We start from the raw sequence: 25,512 nt of genomic DNA, 5'->3' as shown, positions 1-25,512 counted from the left end.
CAATCAGCTGGAGAGCTCGTCAAGGAGACCCCGATATGAGTCGTCAGTAAGGACGCATACAACATCACGGCAAGATGAGCAATCCTCGAGTCGTGTTGTGAGTACCAGAACTCAGCAGCAAAGAAGCTCGCAAGTAGTAGGTCAAGCAGTACGCACGATAGTGCAGTTAAGGGCGTCCCCATTTGCCCAGCACATCTTAGATCAACCAATGGAGAAGGTGAAAATGCCGACTTGTAGATATGATGGAAGAGGGGATCCGGCAAGATTCATAACGTCTTATGAGGGACACATGATGTTGTACACAAACTCAGATGCAGTTTGGTGTAAGGTCTTTCCGACAACTTTGATTGGGGCTGCAGCCGATTGGTTTAACAACCTTGAAGTTGGATCAGTAGATAGCTTTGAAAGACTGACTAAGATGTTTGTAGGGCAATATGTCAGTAATAGCGTGAGGCAGAGAACTTCTGGAGAATTGATGGCCGTGGAACAGAAACCAAATGAATCTTTGAGGGATTACATCAGGAGATTCAACAATGAAGCAAACACTATTCCGAAGTTACAACAGGAGATAGCCGTGATGGCTTTGATGAATGGGTTAGTTGATTCGGATTTCAAAAGGTATCTTACCAGGAACAGTCTGCCGACATTGGCGGCGGCATTCAGCAAAGCTCACGATTACATAAAGAGCGAGGAGCTGTTGAAGACGAGTAGTAGGCATATGGTGGCTGGAAAGGGGCAAAGTCAAAATGAGGGGACCTCGTCTGGAGGGAGCAGGCCGAGAGCTCCTGCCCCAGGAAGAGGAGGAGGAAGTCGGCAAGATACCAGACCGACAAGACTGCCAATGAGATACAGCACTTACACCCCCCTGAATACGCCAAGGGCTGCAATCTTCTCGGTGAATCAGAACAGAGAAGATTGGTCAAGGCCGATTCCCATGAAAGCAAGGTCGAGGGACGTGAAGAAGTACTGTATGTTCCATAGGGATGTGGGGCATTATACGGAAGAATGTACCCAATTGAAGGATAACATTGAGGAGTTGATCAGGAAAGGGCACCTAACACAATACCGGTTGAATACCGGCAGGAGTCTACAGCCAACACAAACAGTTGAGAGGCAGCAGATAGAAGCGAGGCCCGAAAGGACACAGGGGAGGATAGTCCGACAAGGGGATGCAGGAGTACCGCCATTATCTACAGGGAGAGTGGATGTGATAACGGGGGGGCCGATTCACGGAGGGACGATTAGTGGAGCGAAAAAGCATTTAGCGGAGCACCGTCATCTAGTTTGTGCTTTAGATGTAGATAATCGTCCTCGGCCAGCATCGATACCACAAGTTGTATTTACGGAAGAAGATGCACGAGGCATTTTTATCCATTAGTCCTGATAACCAAGATCAATGGGGCTGACATCAAAAGGGTGCTGGTGGATAGAGGTAGTTCAGCGAACGTGTTGTTTATGCAGGCTTTTACCGAAATGAATATAGGAAGGCAATATTTGAAACCGGTATCATACCCTGTGATCGGTTTTAATGGGTCGACAGTGAGGCCAGAAGGGAGCATTGTGTTGCCTGTAAGGATTGGTGATGGACCACAAGCGAGGGATGTGATGGCAGAGTTTTTGGTGGTAGGTGTCAAGTCGGCTTATAACGCAATTATCGGCAGACCGATAATTCATGACATGCAGGCTGTTGTATCAACATAGCATTTGGCAATAGCCTATGTATCAAACTTGGGAGCTGTGGAAAAGGTGTATGGAGGTCAGGTTATGTCGAAAGCCTGTTATGTAACAGCTTTGAAGAACCCAGTTGGTGATGCCGCAGTTCCATGCAACCCAACAAGGGAAGGTGAACCGACAGTGCAAGATTTGACAATGAAAAACTTTGATGCAAGACCTGAAGAAACACCAAGGCCGTTGCTGGGCGGAGAAACCGTCCAAGTTGAATTGCAGCCGGGCGACCCCAGTAGAACAGTGAAAGTTGGGGCAGATATGGATGTGGAGACCAGGTGTAACCTGATAAGTTTATTGCGCGAGAACGCCGACGTCTTTGCGTTCTCGGCCAGTGAGATGCCAGGCATACATCCTGAGGTAATGGAACATAAGCTGAATGTTGATAGAAAGTTTAGGCCGATAAGGCAGAAGAAGCGTAATTTCTCGACTGAGAAGATAGAAGCGATCCAGGCCGAGGTGAATAAGCTCTTGGCAGCAGGGTTTATAGAACCCTGTACATATCCCGAATGGTTGGCAAATGTAGTAATGGTGAGGAAGCCGACAGGGAAATGGTGAATGTGTGTGGATTTTACAGATTTGAATAAAGCTTGCCCTAAGGATTGCTACCCATTACCTCGGATAGATAGGCTGGTAGATTCGACCTCTGGTCATGCCATGCTTAGTTTTCTGGATGCATTCTCAGGATATCACCAGGTCAGCATGCATAAGGCCGACAGAAATAAAACGGCCTTTATAACGGATATAGGTGTGTATTGTTATAAGGCAATGCCCTTTGGGTTGAAAAATGCAGGGGCAACCTATCAGAAGTTGGTGGATAAGATTTTTGAGAAACAGAAAGGGCGGAATGTTGAGGTGTATGTGGATGATACGATAGTAAAGAGTAAGAACAAAGAAGACCATATAGCCGATCTGAGGGAGACATTCGAAACCTTGAGAAAATATCAAATGAAGTTGAATCCAGAGAAGTGTGTTTTTGGGGTGAGATCAGGGAAGTTTTTAGGTTTCATGGTTAGTGAACGGGGGATAGATGCAAATCCCGATAAGGTGAATGCGGTGCTTCAAATGAAACAACCAAAAACCATCCGTGATATACAGAGATTAACGGGCAGGATGGCAGGGCTAACAAGATTTATCAGCAAATCAGCTGATAAAGCACTCCCGTTTTTTGTGGTGCTGAGAAAGAATAAGGCATTTGAGTGGGGAAAAGAACAAAGTGATGCCTTAGAAGTAGTGAGGAATCATCTTAAATCTCTTCCCACAATTGCCAGGCCTGAGAAGGGAGAAGTGTTACAATTATACATCTCAGCGTCACCAAAAACGATAGCGGCCGTTTTGTTGGTAGAAAGGAAGAGACAACAACAACCGATTTACTTTGTCAGCCATGTCTTGAATGCGGCAGAACGCAGATACCCAGTTATAGAGAAGATGGCTTTAGCTGTACTGGTAGCAGCCAGGAAGTTAAGACCTTACTTTGATGCACATCCGATAGAAGTACTCACCAATCATCCCCTGGAGAAGTCACTGCGAAAAATGGATACGTCTGGTAGACTACTGACATGGGCAGTAGAGTTATCGGAGTATGAAATAAGTTACAAGCCTAGGACGTCAATTAAGGCTCAAGCATTATCAGATTTTATTGTTGAAACCACATACACAGATGAAGAAGAGGAGTTGGGAACATGGCAGGTATCAGTTGATGGATCAGCCACAGCAACGGGGGCAGGGGCCGGAGTTGTGATAACGGCTCCAGATGGAAAAATATTTGAATACGCCATGAAATTTAAGTTCAAGGCAACAAATAATGAGGCCGAGTATGAAGCTGCGGTAGCCGGAATGCAGCTGTCAATAGCGGCAGACGCAAAACGGCTAGTTTTGACAACTGATTCTCAGCTGGTGTCAAGCCAGTTTAGTGGGGAATACGAAACTCGAGAGCCAGCAATGGTGAAGTATTTGGAGAAAATGAAACAGTTAGCAGCTCAGTTGCAATACTTTGAGATTAAACTGGTTCCGAGATTGAAAAATGCTCAAGTAGATGCATTGGCAAGATTGACAAGTTCAAGCTTCAATGACTTGGAAAGAACAGTTATGGTTGAGATTTTAAAGCAGAGAAGCATAGATGAGATACCGGCAGATGTCAATTGTGTTGAAGTGGAGGATCAGTGGTACGATAAAATACTGGCATACATCGTTCATGGTGTAGGACCAACAGATAAAGGGGAGCTGAGAAGGTTACAGAAGGACAGTGTGTGGTTCGTTATATACCAAGGCCAGTTATACAAAAGGGGGTTCTCACTGCCGTTGCAAAGGTGCATAACGGATCTTGAATCCGCAAGATTAATAGAAGAATTGCATGAGGGAAGTTGTGGTAATCACCTTGGAGCAAGAGCTTTGTCCAGAAAGGCAATGAGAAGGGGATATTACTGGCCGACAATGAACGCAAAGGCTTATGTTAAAAAATGTGAAAAAGTGCCAAAGGTTTGCCCCAGTTATCAACTTGCCCCCGAACGATCTAACTCCGATACTGAACCCAATCCCTTTTGCCCAGTGGGGAATGGATATAGCAGGCCCATTCCCATCAGCCACAGGCGGAAGAAAATATCTGATAGTGGGAATTGATTACTTCACCAAGTGGATAGAGGCAGAACCAGTAACGAAGATAACGGCATCGGAGGTGAAAAAGTTTATATGGAAAACCATCTTCACGAGGTTCGGGTTGCCGATGGCGATGGTCTTTGATCATGGAACTCAATTTGACTGTAAACCAGTCAAAGATCTCTTAATGATGTATAAGGTAAAATTTGCTTATGCAGCAGTATGCCACCCACAGTCTAACGGCCAGGCAGAAGCAGCAAATAAGCAGATAATAACGGCAATTAAGAAAAAGATCGAAGACGCAAAAGGTTTATGGGCAGATTTGATACCAGAAATATTATGGGCCAACAGGACAACGATGAGAGAAGCCACAGGTGAATCCCCTTATACTCTGGTTTTTGGAACGGAGGCAGTCATACCAGCAGAAGTCGGGTTGCCGACATTCCGGATTCAGCATTACTGTGCAAATCAAAATGATTTACTCCTACGGCAACAGTTAGATTTCTTACCAGAGCTAAGAGAAAAAGCAGCAGTTAAGTCAGCTGTCTTTAAAGAAAGAATGTCACGGGCCTACAACAGAAGAGTATCACATAGGCCGTTAAGTAAAGGAGATCTAGTATTGCGAAGAACAGCAGCAACCGGTAAGGGTAATGAAGATGGGAAGCTGACTGCAAATTGGGAAGGGCCTTATCGAATAAGAGATGTCGTCATCCAAGGGTCATTTTATCTAGAAACCCCGGATGGGACACCTCTAAAAAATGTATGGAACTCGGCTGTATTGAAAAAATACTATGTATAATGAACAAATCCTTATTTTTTGAAACTGATATAAAAAAAAAAGATATCGGTAATGAATGAAGAAGTATTCAGACAATACGCATTGAAATAGGCATCCTCCATTTAACAGAACATCGTTAAGTGGGATGGACAGCTAAAAACCGCTTCCATGAAGATAACAGTTATACAACCTGATCAGTTGTATACGTTAACTCATGAGGTTGCTGGTTCAAAATATAAATACCGGCCAAATCAATTCGAGTATACGCCGACAGGAGGCGTAGCTCAGAAAATGATCGCCGAGAGGGTATCTAACTGGCTAAAACAACACAGCAGTAGGTGACCAGTGTTATAATCTGAACCAGCAACAACCGTTCGCTTTTATGTTCGCAGCTCAGTGTGCATAGCTCTAACGTGAACTATGTACACTGGGGGGGGACAAGGAATGATATGGCGTTCATATGCGTTGTGATATCCATAGTATGCTGATAAGTTTTTAAAGTATGCTGGTAATTTTTATATGCAATTTCTCGAGCCAGGTTTCTAACTGGAAGTTTTCAGATTTTAGACAAAGCATTTGGCAAACTAGAAAATGATAAGTAAAGAACAACACAGTTATGATAAAAGTGTAGAATTTTGAAGGCAATCGGCAGATGGTAAAAACGAAAATAAGTTTACACAACAGATAAAATTAACAGCCGACAGGCATCACCACAAAAGAGGGGTATATGCCGATAAAACAGCACTGCCAAAACATGTTCATACATACAAAAAACAATAAAAGAGTTACGGCTGGTAAGGCCCAATGATACAAGACCCACAGGAGGATGTCGGTGATGACTGCCCGCCCCTTCAAGATTGAGCATTCTCAGGCACTGGGGAATCCAAAATGCTGGGATTGCTAGGGCCGTCATCAACAGTTGGCGCCAGGTTATACAAGTCCTCATCAGAAAATTGCTGCGCCTCAAAGCCAGAAGGGATCTTGTAGGCTTCCTCGCCGAAAGCCTTTTCAATTTTTGCCCAATCGTCCTTCTTCCAACCGGCGGCGTGGGCAATACATCTCTGAGCAGCGGTCCAACCTCCATCAAAACGATCTTGGAGTTTGGAGCAGAACTCATCAGAGGCTAGATAACGGCCGATCGCCCTCCGACGGATACCAGGTTTGTCGGCTTCCATTTCTTGAACCTTTTCCTCAAGGCTCTTAATTTTAATCTTGGCATCCCGGAGATCTTTTTCAACTGAGGGAAGCCGCTCAACGGCCTTGTTTTTCTCAGTGATCTGAGTCTTCAAACTTTGCACCTCTAGCTCGAGATTGGCAACCCTCTCAGCCTTGACCTTCAGCTCCGACATCTCCCTGTCATCTTTTTTTTTTATTTTCCTCAGATCATCGAGGGCCTTTTCAGCATTTTTGATGACCTCCTGCATGGCACTTTCGCTGGCAGAGGCTTGATGATGTTTCTCCTGGTAGTAACGATACATCTCAACCAGCTCTGTGCCAGACATGACGGCCTATAGAAATGTATATTTAGGTAAAAGTAGGGAAGCCGAGAACGCTACATAAAAATATATATATAAAGAAATAAAATAGTAATATATATACGTACCTTCATCATGTTGTGCATGTGGGTAGCAGCAAGGGGGTCGATTGGACCAGCAGGTCTGTCCATTGGCAGTGTCAAATTGCTCAACAGCCGATAACCGAGATTTCCACCTTGCATTGGGTCGTCGGTTATCATAGATTCGTTCCGGCCGACATCCATAGCAGGTTGCCAACGGTCGCCGGAATGGCCGGGAGGGACAGCAAACCCCTTCAGAACCTCATCTGGAAACCTTCCAGAAACGCGCTCGATCCATTGATTGGACCGATAAGTCAAGGCTGGGATGCTGGAATCCGACCCAGCCGTTGTAGGGGCAATTGCGGTGGTTGCCTGAGGTTGACGGGGAGATTCAGCAGAAGTGAGATCTTCGATCTCAATACCCTGAATAACCTTCTTCACAACGGCCTCAGGGCTTTTAGCTTTGTTGACAGTCGGGGTCTTTTCAGGCACCGACTGGTCCTTCTTCTTCTCGGGCGCCGATTGATCTTTTTTCTTTTCGGCACGCCCTTCAGGTTGCCTGGGGCTGGAGATCACAATGCCACCTCGCCGATTGGCCAGAGGTGTTAGCTTTCTTTTCTTGGCATTATCATCGGCCATGATCTCAGCTCTTCTCTTGGCACTAATAGCTGGAGCACGCCCGCAGACGGAAGCAAGAGTATCGTAGGGGTCGGAAGCTTTGGGGCAGCGCCTGATAACCCTTGTCCCGTCAGAAGATAGGCCGAGTTGTCTGTTATCCAACTTATCAATACCTGGTAAAAAGGAATGTAAATTCAATTAGTTAAATGCGAATATATATAATAAAAAAAAAAAAGAAAAGCAATAAAAGGGTAAGGAAGGTAACACTAAACAAGTAAACTATGCCGTTTTCATTATGAAAATAAGAATATGAATAATTAGTGAATAAGAGTAATAAAACCAAGAAGGATAAGCTATACCATGCTGGTCAGTCCAACAAAGACCGACACGAGATAGCGGCGCGTTGCCCAGAATGTAACTCACATTCGGCACCCACACCGCAGGAATTAGACGGACCTTGCCGTCACCTTCATCATGTTCAGAGATGTCAAAGTGATTGACAGCCCTTTCTTCATGCTTCCCGAGATCTCTCTCGGGGATTGAATCAAAATGGGGATGAGGCTTGAAAAAAGTTCTCCTCAAAGGAAAATCCTCTAGAACTGACATAAAGAAAAACTTATCCTTCCAACCTTTACAGCTAGATAGTTTAGGATGGACGGTATATTTGTGAGGTTGGGTATATAAAGACCACCACCCATCCGATTGCCCATCTCTCTTTAGGGTAATAAGCCGTCTGAATACATTAAGGGTTAGAGGGAAGTTCCGATATAGCATAACCCAAACTGTAGCGATAACGGCACGAATAGTTTGAGGGGTTAACTGAACCAGGCAAACGTTCCAAGCCTTCAATATTTTAGCAACAAAGGGATGTAGAGGAAAACGAAGACCAAAATCCAAGTGCTTCATGTAAACAGCCACGGAACCAGCTGGACAATCCAACACTGAAGCTCCAGATGGAGGGAGAGACAACTCATACCCATCAGGTAAGTTAAAGAACTTTTTCGCACGACGACAATAGTCCTTTGTAATTGCCGTTTTCCCAAAAGCTTCGCTTATCTTTTCCTTTGCAACTTTTCCGTTGTTGGCAAGAACTATAGGTTGTCGGAACTCAGCCCTATCAGTCTCAGAACTATACCCCTCGTCCAAATTCTCTTCCTGGATAACCTCGGCCGTTAAGTCAATAATGTCATCCCTACTCTCATTATTTACACTGTCTTCCTGAGCGTCGTCATCTCTTAAAACTGAGTTGACGGCAGAATCATGAACAGGAGATGACGGACCTTCTTCAGGGGTCAAAGGGATGTCGTCCTCAAGTTCTTCTTCAGAAGAACTTACAACCTGACCTTGTCCAGGTCTTTTACTAGATTCCGCTGCCTTGGCGGCCTCAGCTGCTTTAGCTGCTTTGGCGGCCTCAGCGGCTTCACGGGCGGCAGCTCGGGGTTGATAACTTGTACTCTTTACCCTTGGCATAGTGTTTATACCTATATTGCCAACGTTAGTGCCGTATTAATTAAAATATCGTCTCCCAGTAAAGCTGCGTAAGTGATAACGGACATTAACAGGTTCAACGTCAAGAATTTCAGTATCGGCAGGGATATCAGGGTTAGTAGGGTGAAGGGCGCTTTCACGGTGGGCAATGGTCCTATGTATCATAAAAGCGCGTTTTTCTTCTTCAGAAGTTAACGTCTCAAAAGGGTAGTCAATGTTATCAGAAAGGGAAGACAAATTACCTTGATTACTACCGGTTTCTTTGCCTAAAGATTGTCTAATTAAATGACGCCTAGCAGTACTAAGGTTAGGAAAATTTTCTTCGATACTATCTTCAGACATTTAATTGAATATAAGGAAATAAAAATAGCATGAAAAATCAGGGGTTAGGGTACGAAAATACCTTCAATGAAAATCGCGGATTTAACGCCTCTAACTGATAAAGAAATGACGAAGAAAGAGAAGGTACGCCCGAGGAGACGGAATGCACAAACCGAACGCGAGGAGGATAAGAAAGAACAGAACTGTGGTCAGCCACTTAAACTTTTTCAAGAGAACTGGGAAGGAATGCAAAGTAGTAAAAAAAAAAATGGCGGAATTTTGATCTAAAAAAGGGGAAGCTGAATGGCCAATTGAAGTGAAAGGCGGTTCAGAGATCCGACGGCTGTTAATTGGCAAACTTTTTCAAAAAGCAGCGGCAGGATTTGTGACACGTGTAAAAATTTTCCCGCCCAAGCAAAAAAAAAAAAAAAAAAAAAAAAAAAAAAAAAGAGAGGGGAAAAGAAGAAAAACGGTTACACTACCATAACGTACCCTCTGTAATAAATTGACCTTGTAAGCTATCGGCATACAAGGTCACTTGGGGAGGAAAACGGAGTTTTTCGCTCCCAGGCTTTTTGTAATGAATTGACCTTGTAAGCTATCGGCATACAAGGTCACTTGGGGAGGAAAACGGAGTTTTTCGCTCCCAGGCTTTTTGTAATGAATTGACCTTGTAAGCTATCGGCATACAAGGTCACTTGGGGAGGAAAACGGAGTTTTTCGCTCCCAGGTTTTTTGTAATAAATTGACCTTGTAAGCTATCGGCATACAAGGTCACTTGGGGAGGAAAACGGAGTTTTTCGCTCCCAGGTATTTTGTAATAAATTGACCTTGTAAGCTATCGGCATACAAGGTCACTTGGGGAGGAAAATGGAGTTTTTCGCTCCCAGGCTTTTTGTAATGAATTGACCTTGTAAGCTATCGGCATACAAGGTCACTTGGGGAGGAAAACGGAGTTTTTCGCTCCCAGGCTTTTTGTAATAAATTGACCTTGTAAGCTATCGGCATACAAGGTCACTTGGGGAGGAAAACGGAGTTTTTCGCTCCCAGGTTTTTTGTAATAAATTGACCTTGTAAGCTATCGGCATACAAGGTCACTTGGGGAGGAAAACGGAGTTTTTCGCTCCCAGGCTTTTTGTAATAAATTGACCTTGTAAGCTATCGGCATACAAGGTCACTTGGGGAGGAAAACGGAGTTTTTCGCTCCCAGGCTTTTTGTAATGAATTGACCTTGTAACCTATCGGCATACAAGGTCACTTGCGGGAGGAAAGGGGTTAATGAAACTAATGAGTTAATGAAACTGATGAAGAACACGGCGTTACGGCACAACAATTATCCTCTTACATAAATAGTAATAATAAAAGTACTACAAGTAGCAAATTAACATAACACTTCTCAGCAAAAGAACATAGAGCTTAAAAATATATGAACACGTGGAAGTTAATTCGCCTGGATACAGGCCAAGCGATTAAAATGAATTATGAAAACGGCAAGATTAGTAATGAAACTTTGTTAGTAAGCAGTACTTGACAAAGTACAAGAAACGTTGTTACAATAAAATTTGTTTTGTTAGGTTCAGCTTGTCTCCCATGATTAACTGAGCACGATGATGAATGATCATACGTTCTCACTTGGGGGGCTAATTGTATGGGATGATATCTGGGCATGACCAGATCACAAGAACATGCTGATATGTTACAGAAAGAGGACATGTCGGCCTGCCGCAATTTAACACTTGGCAACAGAAACTCGACACTTGGCACAAAAGGTTGTGCATGGGTGAAAGCCACCTGTCAAGGTAGATTACTATAAATAGGTAGGTAAGACCTCATTAATGGGGACAATTAATTACTCTCTCTCTAATCTCTCTCTACCTTCTCTCTCTTACTTATCTTCTCTTCTCAAACACTTTCTGACTTTATCATCGGAGTGGTTATCCCCGGATCACCCCGGGGTTAGCTAACTTCTTCTCATTGTGTAGGTTCTCAGCTTGCCGATAGGGGTAACAGAATCTCAGGTCCGAGTTCCTGGAGGAGTTGGGATCAGACAAAAACAGCCACCAACAGCACAACCGTCAGCCACCAAAACCGCACCACCTCCACTTCCATTCTAACCCCAGCAATCACAACCAAATTCCTCACCAAGCAGCAGCCCGCAACCACCACAAAGCCCGAACAGAGCAGCCCCGAATTCCACCAGCAAACCGCCACAAATCAGCCCCAATTCGATTGTAGTTCGTCGCGGGCGCGGCATCTTCCACCGCGGGCGCGGACACGGTATTTTGGAGCTTAACATTTGATGCGGGAGATGCGGAGGAGATGCCTGAGAGAAGGCGCGGCTCAGGCCATCGCGGGCGCGGTCTTATGGGTGTGAAAAAAAAAAACCCATATCACGAGTTTTGCACGTGATTATTAATGGAGATCGAATGGTCTTGATTTGATGCTCGATGATAGATGATGAGGATAAGCAGTGGCGATTTGATGATGATGATTGATGATGGAGCTTGATGGTGCGTGAAGCATGGGATTATTGCCATTGAAGCAACCATTTGAATGAAGAAGAAGGTGGAATCGAGGGGTCTGATTATTTTTGGTAGGTTTGGTTCTATTTTTGTTTTCTTTTTTTATTTTCTTTTCCTCTTATTTTCTTTTCTTTAGTTTTGTTATTTAATTAATTTATTTAATTAGTTTTATTTCTTTTTATTCTTTTTTTATTTTAATTTGTAATAGATATACTCAACTGCTATTTGTCGCTCCCATTTTACCAGGTAACGCTCCCTTTTTTTCTTGAAATTACCACTATGCCCTTTATGCAATATGGGTTATAAAAATGAACTTGTTCCCCATTTGGACACCATACATGAAACGGTACCCTTACTTCACGACATTGTTGTCCTGAGCTTCCCAAAATCGGTCCCCACGACCTTGCAACCAAATCGGTCCCCACGACCACCTCAAATTTCTATTTTCAAAAATCGTTAAATTTTCCGACGGGTCTTGGGTCATGGACGGCGAGTGGAACATACGTACGCCGGAGAATGCGTCGGATCATTCTGTAAGTATTTTTTTTTTTTATTTTCGGTAAGTAGGACATCCGCCTAAAATTTCCGGATGTCCTAGGTACATCCGCCTAAAATTTCCGGATGTACCATGGAACATCCGGAAATTTCAAGCGGAAGTTGGGATCCGCCTAAAAAATCCGGATGTTCCATGGTACATCCGGAAATTTCAGGCGTATGTACCTAGGGACATCCGGAAATTTTAGGCGGATGTCCCAAATTTTTTTTTTTTTTTTTTTTTTTTTTTTTTTTTTTTTTAAATTGTTAAGTACGTTTATCAACATATGTCTTGTGATTATTGTTGTGATTTAGTATTTGATAATTAATGTAATTTTGTTGTATTAATATGATTATTAGTAATATGTTTAATTATTATTATTATTAATATTATTATTATTATTATTATTATTATTATTATTATTATTATTATTATTATTATTATTATTATGTTGATATTATTGTTGTTGTTGTTGATATTATTATTGTTGTTGTTGCTGTTATTTTTATTGTTGTTGTTGTTGTTGATTTTGTTATTATTAATTAGTAGAAATATAATTTTAATATTAATATTAATATTAATATTATTATTATTATTATTATTATTATTATTATTATTATTATTATTATTGTTATTGTTATTATTATTATTATTTATTTATTTTTATTATTATTATTATTATTATTGTTTTTATTATTATTATTTTGACATAAAGCATGTTTTGTTTAATTTGTATAGGATATGGAATCTGAGGAAGGCGGTGACGGTGTGAATTATAGTGGGAATTTTGTCACCGATACGTTTTTTCCTACATTTGACGATGCTGTTACATGGGCTGATGGTGTTTCCATAAAATTGGGATTTATATTGGTGAAATCGTCTTATAACAAAACCATTTATGGTCGGCCGTATCGGTATTTGCGATGTGATCGGTCACGAAGGAGCAAGCCGAGAGATTTGGAGAACGCGATACGGAAGGACACCAAAACCAAAGCTAATGGTTGTCCATTCTACATCAAGATATATTATGATGTCAGCACCGAAAGTTGGAAGATCATTGCGAAAAATGATCACACCGGGACACATAACCACCCAATGATTGTGTACCCAGAGGGACACCGTAAAGTGAGCGGATTGAGTCCGGGTGCAAAACAGGTTGTGCGGGACATGACAAAGTCCAAGGTTGCTCCCCGTAACATCATGTCCACTATTGCCGAGCAATTTCCTGATGATCATCCAAACATCCGACACATTTACAATTGCCGAAATGACTTCAGGATGGAGATGTCCGAAGGAAGAGGAGTTGTTCAGCAATTTCTTCATCTGGCGAGAGAGAGTAAATACATTTACTGGGTCACGAACGATGATCACAACGTTTTGCAACATGCATTTATGGTGCACCCGATCATGGTCAACATACTCCGCACATACCCACATGTCATAGGTATGGATTCTACTTACAAGACCAATCGATATAACATGCCTTTCTTTGAGGTAGTAGGCGTGACACCGACAAACCAGAATTTTCTAGTTGGATATGTTTTCATGCGCGACGAGTGCACGGCTAGCTATCGGTGGGTGTTGCAGAGATTAAGGGAGTTGATTGGGTTTGATATAGAGCCATCTGTATTTATTTCAGACCGTGATCTTGGGCTTTGTGCGGCTTTGAGAGAAGTCTTTCCAGGGACGTCACATTTACTCTGTCTATGGCACATCAACAGAGATGTGGAGGCTAAGGTGACGAAGATGTTTGGAAACAAGACGGTTGGTGTCAGTTTTAGAGCTGGGAGATGGTTCAAAATCGTGAATGCAACAACACAGGCGGAGTATGATCGTGCTCTAACTGCCATGCAAGTGAGGTGGGGAAAATATCCGGAAGTGATTCAGTATGTTCAGAGAACATGGCTTTGTCATAAGGAGAAATTTGTGAAATTTTGGACGAACCAGATTCTTCATTTTGGTAACACCACCAATTGCAGAGTTGAGAGCCAACATTCAGCAGTGAAAACTTGGTTTGAATCATCCACAGGTTAGTTGTATGATTTTATTAGTTGTTCTGGTTGTTACGTAATTGTAATTGTATTTGAATTTACTAATTGGAATCATTGGCAGGTGCTTTGGATACCGTATGGGCCCGAGTCCATTGTCATATCGGTAATCGCATCATAGAAATTCGTAATGAGTTGGAGGCATCAAGGTCTAAAATTGGTCAGATGTACAGACAGTTGCCCCTGTCACATATAAATGGCAAAGTGTCTCAACATTGCTTGAAAGTTCTGGATAAGGAGATGAAAAGGATGCGGGATTTGAGTTACCAGGTCCATGAACGGTGCGGATGTGCTATGCGTGTGACCCATGGTCTTCCATGTGCTTGCCAGATACATGATTCGATAGTTGCACAGACGGGATTGTATAGCAGCCAAATTCATTCTTTCTGGAAGACACTGGTTATTGGTGATGGTGGTAACATTCCTGAAGTGGTAAATGATTCGACCGAGGAGGCTGCACATTTTCGGTCCCTAATCGACGAAGTCATGGAAAGTAACCCGGCCGTACGTCGAAATGTAACGCGAATCATTGAAGAGGAGCTACATCCAGATCATTCACACCTTGAAGAACCACATGTCAACCTTAACCCTCGTGGTCGGCCGAAAAAAAATAACACCAGGCGTGATCGTAGCTATTTCGAGCATGTGAACCGTCAACACACTCAACGTGGTGGTGACCCAGAACCAGGTAATACTAAAATTCTATATTTAATATAAAAATATGTATTTGCAAAATAAGTGTAGCTTTACTAATAATTTATCTTTTAATTTTGTATTGTAGATCCAAGTGACATTAGTCAATGCAGGTATTTGAACTTGCTTCCAGCCCCAATGTTGCCGTACATTTCGTCTTGGAAGGATGTCATTGGTGATGGGAACTGTGGCTTTCGTTGTGTCGCCGACTTCTTCTTTGGCGATCAAAATAAGTGGTATGACGCTCGGGAAACAATAGCGAACGAGGTCGCTGGTCATCCTGATCTGTACGAACGGATTCACGGGCTTGGGCGACTTTGGATGAACGTGGAGCGTATTCGATGGGATGGTGGGGCTGTCGGGGAGCGGCATTGGATGGTTACAATTCAAGATTTATTTCCTATTGCTACGTGGTTCAACGCAAGGGTGATTTGTCTCGGAGTAGGCCTAGTACCAACTTGCTACTACCCATGCATCACAGTCTTACCGCTTAGGGCACGCAACGGGGTTCGGTCACCGACTCGAGAGTTTGTGATTGCTACAGTTGGTGGATCACATTTTATCCGTCTTGACCTTGTACCTGATTCACCACTCCCGCCGATCGCCGGTTGGTGGACGGAACACCACGAGGATAGTGTCAACGGATGGGATCAAGCATATCAATTGAGAAGGGACATGTGGGATGCATTAGTTAGGTAGTTTGTAATGTACATTCACTAACTTTGAACATTTGTACGAAAATTAGATTTATGAAATTAATTTTATATGTATTTGCTTTTAATCTAACATGATATGCAACAAACATGATATGCAACAAAACATCAAATATAAAATAAAATAAGTGTCCAGTTTATACATTACATTTTTAAAAATAAAATACAAATAAGTTCATAACATAATTAAAACCATCACTAACAGAACATCTAATCAAAATAATCTAAAGTCCCATTTTTTACTTCCAATCAAATACAAGTTGCTCAGTCATTGTTCGAGTCTCACTCGACATTTCAGGATACTCAGCTAGTGCTCTTTGGTGAATCTCCATGGACCGACCCATCCACTGCAAATAAAACAATAACATATTATAACACAAAAATTAATAGAAGTCATTGTTAATATAATATTAAGCATTAATACTTACGTAATCAGTGTTAGTCCGCTCAGGCAGGTTGCTTGTAACTCCTGGACCTGGAGATACCCGCGGGTGAGAAAACCTGTACAGCCACTGCATGTAACCGGGCGCAACCGAAGGAGCTGCAGCACTAAGCCTGGGTAGGGCACCTAAAACAACACTTTGAGATACCCCAGGGACAAACCTGTTCCACATCACAGCTGTCATCTCAGTCGGGAAGTCTACCCGATACATCTTCAAGTTAGTCGGCCTCTTGGCCTTCTCTGGCCTGATGATCTCGCGGGGAATGCCTTGCACGAAACCAAGCTGGCGGACCACTCTATCAGGCATGTACGGCTCAATGATGTTACGGTACTGGATGCAGCCAATGAATAAAGTGGGGGGCACTCGTAATGCAGGATCAGCTCCGTACGGTAGCCAGTTCACCTCACGGTCGGTAAGCGCATCAATCCTAGTACGAAAAGCTAACAGGCGCTCCAGGTTCTTGCTAGGACATCCCGCTCCTACATCCCAAGCAGACGCACGAGGCATTTGAAGGTCCCGGGTCAAGGTACCCTGCTGTGGCCGAAAGCACGGAAAGTACTCGTAAATCCACGCTTGCAGAAGCGTGAGACAACCAGCAATCGAATCAGCACCTTTCCGTGATGCCGTGCCCAGTTGCCGATACAAGTAGGCCAGTGCAGCTATTCCCCAAGCATACTCGTTAATAGGGACATCCGTGTGACATAGCTCGTGGAGGAAGGAAGGATGCGTACGGTTACCACTCTTGTCTACAAACAGTGTACCTCCAAGCACTAACCACAAGTATGCATCAAGCTGCTCACTAAAATCCCGGTCGACCGCCAATGTCGACTCAAAAATCTTATCAGTCAACACCCCACTACCCTGCCAAATGGTCTTTGTGCCGCAAACCTCAGACAGATCATCTGGAGTCATATCCATGGTGACCGAGCACTCGTCCCGTAACACGTCCGTGCTAGGAGTAGTGGACACCATATTGCCTGCAACCCGTAACCCAAGTATGTTGTACACGTCGTGCAGCAAGATCGTAATCTCCCCAAATGGCATGTGAAAGGTGTTCGTATCTGGCTGCCACCTCTCAACAAAAGCAGAAATCAACGGCCAATCAAGTCTCTTAAACATCAGGCCGGGCAAGTGAGACAACCAACTAGCATCAATCTCCGCAATGGCCTCCACAGATTGACGGCCTCGCCAAGTACACAAGTCAGAACATAACTTTGTCCTACTCAAACAGCGCAAAACACTACGCTCCTGCTCCATCCAGATATACCGTGCCACGTGACCGCCAAAACTAGGGATAACTGACCCATCCTCAGGCCCACCCGGCATCGGTTCCTGCACTAACCATGCCTCTGCAGAGCTGGAAGTAGGCTGACTCGACCCACTACCAACAAATCTCCCAAACTGACCCCTATATACCATATGGAAATCCTGAGGGTCCTGTTCTTCATCCCGGTCACCAGCATGACTACCCGAACATTCGTCTTCCTCGTCAGATATGGGTGCTCCAGTTGCAGAGTACAAGGGCCAACTACTACCAGACTGTTGGTCTCTCGACCAACCACTAGTAGACTCGTATTGCTGCTGCTCGGGCTGAACCGGTGAAGATCGAGATGTCTGTCTCCTAACAGACGCATTCAGACGTCGTGATATTGCATGTCGAGCACCAGAACCCTCGATCTACATAAAATTAAAAAATAATCCGATTTTAGTAATAACAATAACCATAATAACCACAATAATAATAACAACAATAATAACAACAACAAAAACAACAACAAATACAAATTAACAACAACAAATATAACCTTAACAACAACAATAACTAACAACAACAACAACAACAAATACAAATTAACAACAACAATAACCATAATAACAATAATAATAACACTAATATCAACAACTATAATACTAATCATAATTAAAAATATTAATAATAGTACTACTAATAACACTAATAATAATATTATTATAACAACAACAACAACAAAAAAAAAAAAAATTAAACAACAAAAATAACCATGAAAACCCTAATATCAAATTAGTTTAATAATAATACTAATCACATTTTTAAAAATAATAACACTAATAATAATTATAATAATAATAATAATGATAATAATAATAATAACAATAATAACAATAATAATAATAATAATAATAATAATAATAATAATAATAATATCAACAATAATAATAACAACAATAATAATAATACTAACCATAACACTTCAAAGGTTGGAATCTAGAGGGTTTAAGCTAAGTCGGAGTAAGACTGAATATTTGGTATGTCGTCTTGGCACTCAGAGGGGGACAAGCAATGAAGTGGTGAGTTTGGATGGAAAGGATTTGACCATGAGTGAATGTTTTAAGTACCTAGGGTCGATCATCCAGAAGAATGGTGACATTGATCAAGACGTGACCCACAGGATTAAGTCAGGGTGGCTTAAATGGAGAGCGGCCACGGGAGTGTTATGCGACCGCAGCATTCCCTTAAAGTTGAAGGGAAAATTCTACAGGACTGCCATAAGACCAGTGTTGCTCTATGGTACAGAATGTTGGGCTTCTAAGAAAGAGCATATTAAAAAGATGGAGGTTACGGAAATGCGCATGTTAAGGTGGATGTGTGGAAACACTTTAAGAGATAGAATCAGAAATGAGGTTATTCGCAAGAAAGTAGGTGTGGCGGGCATTGTAGATAAATTAAGGGAAAATCGTCTGCGTTGGTTTGGACATGTAAGACGGAGACCCGAGGGTGCACCGGTGCGAAGAGTGGAAGAGTGGGACCATGGAGGGATTAAACGAGGAAGAGGGAGACCAAAGATGACTTGGTTGGAAGGAGTGAGGAAGGATATGAAGTGCATGGATTTACGTGAGGATGAAGTTTTGGATCGTAAGGGATGGAGGAGAAAGATTTATGTTGATGACTACACGGAATAATCAAATTTGGTTCATGTTAGCCGACCCCACTTTTGGGATTAAGGCTTTGATTGATTGATTGATTGATTGATAACACTTCAAAATAACAAAATCCAAAAAAAAAAAAAAAAAAAACAAATTAACAACAACAACAATAACCTTAACATTAATAATAAAAACCTAATATCAACAAAATAATAAAAATTATCATATTTTTTAAAATATAATAAGCACAATAATAACAACAACAATAATAATAATATCAACAATAATCACCATAACACTTCAAAAAAACAAAAAAAAAAACCAAAGTCCGAAAAAAAAAAAAATATCAATTTTATTAACGGGCCAAAAAAAAAAAAAAAAAAAAAAAAAAAAAAAAAATAGGAACTTCCGCCCAAAAATTCCGGAAGTTCCATGGAGGATCCGCCTGGAATTTCCGGATCCTCCATGGAACATCCGGAAATTCTGGGCGGATGTCACACTTCCGCCCAGAATTTCCGGATGTTCCATGGAGGATCCGGAAATTCCAGGCGGATCCTCCATGGAACTTCCGGAATTTTTGGGCGGAAGTTCCTGGATCCGAAAATAAAAAAAAAAACAAATACCTCGTCTCCACCATCGCCGCCGCCGCCGCCCCTGCCACCTGCGCCGCCGAAGGTCCTCCCTCCGAATCTCAGCCTAATCCGCCTCGAATCACCCATTTTCTTTTGTGTTTATAATGATTGTTGTTTTTTTAAAAATTGAAGAACAATTTTGGAATTTTTTTTTTTTTAAAAAAAATTGTTTTAGAGAGTTAGAGAGTAAGAGAGTTTGAGAGTAAGAAAGTTAGAGAGAGAAGTAAAGAAGTGAGAAATGTTGGTTGGGAAGGAAAAACCGTATTTATATATTAGGGGTAAAATTGGAATTTCAAGAAAAAAGGGGAGCGTTACCCGGTAAAATGGGAGCGACAAATAACAACCCCCTAGATATACCCTTTGGGTTAATACTCTTGGAATAATTATTCACCCTAGTTTAGTTTAGTTCATTTTATTTTCTCTCTCTCTTAGGGTTAGATTAGGAGTCTCTCTCTCTAATTTAGGAGTAGTTTTAGAGAGAGAAAGCTTGGATTTTTCATGGGGTTTTGAGAGGTTGAAGAAGCTAAATGTGGAATCTCTTCTTATCTATTCAATGAGCATTTCCAACTTTCTCTCACCTTTATTGCTTTCATTAATTCTTGTTTTTGCTTATTTGTTTGTTGGTTTGAGTAGTTAATTAGAGTAGTTGTTTGATTCTTGCTTTGTTTCTTGTTTTACCTTGTTTTCTATGCTTTTGTCACTAGTAGAATAAGGCAAATGGGAAGCGGTTCAAACCCCCTAAAGGGAAGCAGTTTTGAACCGCTTGCCTTTGGGGGGCTTCCCATTAGCCTTTTAAATGGGAAGCGGTTTCCCATTTGTAGTGAAAGGGAAGCGGTTTTGGCACCAAACCGCTTCCCATCATGCCTTTAAAATATAAATATTTTTATTTTATTATTTTATTTTTTTTTTTTGCTTTTTTCTCAGAAATTAATACACAACAACTAAACATATGTATAAAAATATATATTTCCATTGATAATTTGATGTAATATTACATTTTAATATTGTTTCCAAAAAAATTTACATTTTAATTAAAAAAAATTCTACTGACCATCAAAAAAAAAAAAAAAAAAATTCTAATGAAGCCACCACCGTTGTGCTGTTCTGCCGCCACCGCCCTGCTATCACCACCGCAATATGAAGCAAAATGGACAAACAAAATAAAAATAAAAATAAAAAATGTAAAGATCTAAAAACACGAAAGACCTGAAAAATTAGATTAAAAAAAATCGAACAATCTAATATGCACCAGATCATAAAAGCCACCACCACCTCCAACATTCCTAGACTGAACTCACCACCACCACTACGTCCTAACTCTAACCATTCGAAATTCAACCCCTTACCCACCTTAACCACTGCGCACACCCGAAATTAGCCCCACCACCATGAAATTCACTTCATCCACCACGAAAAGTACCCTATTCATCCTCAAAAACAACCATAATTATAAGAAAATTACCCAACCATCCAAAAACAACCACCAGATTGAACAATCGAAAAAAAAACTAGATTAAAATTCTTACCATAAACTTAGATTTGAAAATCGGTGAGGGCTACTCGGCGGTACTCGGTGTGGGCTGCTCGGTGGTGCTCGGCGTCGTTATGTTGTCGGTGATAAGAGGATAGAGGAAATGAGATGAGATGAGAAAGGAAAGAGGACGTGAGGGGAGAGGGGAGAGGGGAAAGAGAAGTGAGGCATGAGGGGGAAAACTGAGAAATGAGAGGAGAGAGAGCGTGCGGCGTGAGAAAGAGGGAAGAGAGGAGAGAGAGCGTGAGAAATAGGGGGTTTTAATTTTTAGGGTTTTTTAGCAAATGGGAAGCGGTTTACTGTTCAAACCACTTCCAATTACAATATTTGGAAGCGGTTCACCCAAAACCGCTTCCCTTTTCAAATCTTAGGTTGTTTTTTTTTTTGAGGGTTTTTGGAAGCGGAATTGAATAAACGCTTCCAATTTAGGGCTTCCCAATTAGATTTTTCTGCTAGTGTATGTTCATCATGATTGCTTAGATTTTGCTCTAGGGATATGGATGAAGGGGATGTTAATGTTTGTAATTGATTTATTGTGTTTGAATTGTGATTGAGGCTTGATTTGTGAGCATTGATGATGACTTTATTGCTTAGGGACTTTCTAGATAATTGCCCCTATGATTTTTATCGTGCTCTTAATTAATTGTGCGAGAGTGAGTTAATTAAGGGTTTAATTTCATCCATGTTTAGGCTAGTTAAATTGCACGGGAGTGAGTTGATCTAGTCGAGTTAATTAGCATGTTTGATTGTGCGAAAGTGAATTAAATGTATTGATTTCTCCTAATTAAGCCCATGATAATTTGTGCTCATTTGGTTAGTTGAATTCATTAATATGCCTCGATTCCCCTTTCCCTAGTGCTTTTAACGCTTGATTTTATTTGTCTTACCTGTGCTCCTTATTGTTCTTTACAAACTTCATTTCCGACCTAGTTGTTTAATCGACTAAAACCATTGACACTTAGTATCCGTGGATCGACCCTTTACTTCCCACTAACTAGTTTAGTGTAAGTTTAGGTATTATAAATTTCTTATTTGGTTTAGGTTAGTAGTCCAACCGACCTATTAACCTGTGATCAAACAACACGTCATGCATTTTATATATGGGCATGACTACTCAATAGTAGGTCCATATGTGCAAAGGCCTAAGGTTGGCCATATTTTCATGGAATGATGATTTTGGTACATGGTTAGGGTCTACCTCAAGGAGGGCCTTTTCAAGGTTGTAACGTGGCTAGGCTTGGGGTTATGAAGAATGGACAGGCTCAAGTATATTCTTAAAATCCCTTACTTTTAGTGCTTCTTAAATTAAAACCTTTCTTCTTTGTGTGGCAAATGCTACATTAGGTGTCTTTTCCTTGCCATCTCTCTCTTTTTTTTTTCTTTCTCTTTTTTTTATCTTGACAAGTTTTGTTTTGAGTTTAGAACGATTTTTTCTTTCTTTTGCATTAGGTCTTTGGGTTTAGACTAACTTTGTGTGCCCCTCTTATGATTCGTTCCCCCAATTTCCTATTTGTATCTCTTTGCACCATTCCCATCCCAAGGTATGAAATAATGTAGGTTGAATAACTAAGGCTCAACTGACGAGGCTCAAAAGGGCTGCCAAAAATATGGATTTTCTCTAAGGTTAAGAACATGGGATTATCTTTGTGGAGTTTCAAGTTGCCTCCTGTGTTGGTGACATCATCATATCCTTTTTTTGTGGGCCAAAGATGGGCCTCTTTTCATTCAATAAATCTAGTAAGCCAAAACTCATCAAGATTCTTAAAGTGTTGAGTATGTATGCCTTTTTGATATTGTCTATTTGTATGTATATGTTTCATTTAATTTGATCTAATAACAATAAAGATATTGAAAAGAGAACAAGATAGACGTACTTGAAAATATAATTTTTTTATTCATTAATTAATGAGAGTACAAAATAAGTAAATTCGACAGCATAAATCTCTTAGTCTATCATAAGAGGAAAGAAACAAAACAAGACCTAGGATGCTACATCTTGAATTGTTGACAATTTCTTGAGATTGTGTCTTCGAGCTTTGTCCATTTCCAACGTAGGTGAAATCCTCTCTAAAAATCTAGTCCATCTATATGATTCATGGTTTCATTTATCAAGTCCCTTTCAATTAATGTTCCCACAGTATAGACCTTTTGAAATGTGTCTAAACCAAGGTATTTTAAATGGCACTTATATGGTGGAGACATATTGTCTATGAACTTTGGGACAAGTTCATGATTCGGATGTCTTTGTGAAAGAAGAGTAACCTTTGACTGCCACCTGGAAAAGAAGTCCATAAAGCCTTCTTTTTCCCCTTGCTTAAGCAATTCAAGATCGCGCAAGGTAGTTGTGAGCTCGATGTTGTCTCCATATTGGGCTAAAAAGCTTTTACGTCACTCCAAGTGGAAGTTTGTTTTGCATCGAGGTTATAAAACCATGATCTAGCAATTGGGTCCAATGAAAGAGGAAAAGTACATTCATATAAGCTATGTTCAACCCCTTTCAATGTCGTAATACCAATAAAGCTCATTAAGTGAGAACTAAGATTGTCTGTAAGTCGAGAACTTTTCTGGGAGAGTCTTGCCACTAGGACGTGGTGCAAGCTCATAATTAAAGTACTTATTCCCTGAGATAGCTCGAAGGATAAGTTTCTCCAAGGCCTCTACTCCTTCGGCTCTTGCTTTTTCTTACAGAATATTTTCTTTTTCTTTCTCTGCTTTTATTTTAGCCTTTTCTGCTTTTTTATGAGCCTTCATTGGGGCTTCTTCTTCTCGTAGGGCCTTAAAGTTTTGGAGTTCCTCTCTAAGTTTCTCCAATGCTGCTTTGTCACCCATGATTGGACTAGTATGCGAATGTGGAAGATGATCTAGTAATGTGTATCACGAGAAATTGAGCGCGTTTACTTAAACCTTTTCTGCCAAGCATTCAAACAACGATTAAAAGTCAAAATGATTGTTTTCTTTCTTTTTTTAAAATCCCTTAATACGAATTCACTTTAAGCAAGTTTGTTGATGAAAAAAATGTCAAAAAATTCACGAACAATGGAATGTCATGATTTGTGTTGACTTCAACAAGGTAATCATCTAAGGATTTTACTTTAAATGAATTGTTTCGAAAAATGTAAAAGAGAAAGAAAGGGAAATTTGGATTGACATGCTCATCAAATTTTTAGAAATATTAGTCAACATTAGTACACTCCTTAAAATGATCAAAATATTAGAAATATGGTATTTGTTGATAGTTTAGGTTACAATAGAGATCTTTATCGTTTTTTTTTATTATGATTCTCATATTTCTCATCTTTAAAGGATAGTATATTACTATTTGCTTAAAAAGAATGATGGCCTCCGAATGTAAAATCCAAGAAATAATTAAATCATTTTCTCGGTTTTATCATTCATTATTTTCTCTCTCATTTTTTTGTTGAGGATAAATTTTTTGTATAATGCTTTTTTTTTAGAAATGTTTCTTGAATTTTTTTTTTGCTCTATTCTATTTTTTTGTTGTGAGGCAATCATCCCATGTAAGGTTTTTCAGATTTTCTTTTTAAACCATAGAAGAGGTAAATAAATTATGCTCTTAAGTAAAGGTTGACTAATTACAACTAAAAGATGACGACCATGAAAATAGGCACGTTTAAGAATGGGAATATTGATGACACCCTATCAAGAGATGCGTACTTTTAATGACGAACCTTATGAGAAGTAATGTCATTAGTTCGGTTATAAAGTACGTAATGAATCGTCATAATCGAAAACAGTACCGCGCGCAATTTTCTGTCTCGAGCTAAGGTGGAAAGTGCAACTTCGAGAGTAGCACCTGCCGCACGCGGTTTTTTTTTTTTCCTTTGCTTTGCGAAAAAACGCATAAAGACCCTTTTTTTTGGAAAAACGCAAAAAGAACGATAAAAAACATGTTTTTTGGATTTTTTGAAAAAGAAAAAAAAAAGACAATCAAAGTAAAAGTAACTAAGTTAGACAATGTTGTTAGCCAAAGAGATATTTTTAACACCTACTTAACGATTGACCTTGAAGCGGTAATACAGTTTTCTCCGTATAACATTGCTCGTAACGAGTCAAAGTCAATATTAAACAGTGGGCGCGCACAAGTCACAGAGTTGCGCGGAAGAGCTGCGCGTAACTTCTGGACTTGCGCTTGGAGGTTGCGCGCAACTTTGGTAGTTGCGCGCGCCACCTGGGAGGTTCGACTTTTTTTTTTTTCTCTAACCACATTTTTTACGAATTTTTTTTTAATATCTCTAGGTAACAAGTTGGAATTAATTAGATTAGACACGAAGCACATAATAAGCACATATTCATGTAGTCACATAAGCACATAAAAGTAACCGTCAAAGCATACAATGCTATTCTAAGGTCAAGGCTTGGGTGTCCAAGGGTACCATATCTTAAGAGACGA

General features: G+C 40.8%; 2 protein-coding genes across 2 annotated transcripts; both read left to right on the top strand.

The window, feature by feature from the left end:
• Positions 1 to 289: 289 nt before the first annotated feature.
• Positions 290 to 1,378, top strand: LOC145583930 (uncharacterized). The gene has a single exon (XM_081640879.1). It carries the CDS (start codon positions 290 to 292, stop codon positions 1,376 to 1,378), a length of 1,089 nt encoding a protein of 362 aa, XP_081497005.1.
• Positions 1,379 to 1,473: 95 nt separating this feature from the next.
• On the top strand, positions 1,474 to 2,283 carry LOC145583929 (uncharacterized). The gene is made up of 2 exons (XM_081640878.1): positions 1,474 to 1,623; positions 1,702 to 2,283. The coding sequence occupies exons 1-2, from the start codon at positions 1,474 to 1,476 to the stop codon at positions 2,281 to 2,283; spliced, it is 732 nt and encodes a 243-aa protein (XP_081497004.1).
• The last annotated feature ends 23,229 nt before the right edge of the window (positions 2,284 to 25,512 follow it).

This window comes from Chenopodium album, chromosome 16 (genome assembly GCF_948465745.1).
Source record: "Chenopodium album chromosome 16, dcCheAlbu1.1, whole genome shotgun sequence".
Classification (NCBI taxonomy): Eukaryota; Viridiplantae; Streptophyta; class Magnoliopsida; order Caryophyllales; family Amaranthaceae; genus Chenopodium; species Chenopodium album.
This window is presented reverse-complemented; position numbering and strand designations above follow the sequence as displayed.

Coding starts and splice junctions, on each gene's coding strand:
- LOC145583930 (XM_081640879.1), top strand. CDS start 290: ATGATGTTGTACACAAACTCAGATGCAGTTTGGTGTAAGGTCTTTCCG.
- LOC145583929 (XM_081640878.1), top strand. CDS start 1,474: ATGAATATAGGAAGGCAATATTTGAAACCGGTATCATACCCTGTGATC. Junction 1,624..1,701: donor TGATGGCAGAGTTTTTGGTG/GTAGGTGTCAAG, acceptor GTATCAACATAG/CATTTGGCAATAGCCTATGT.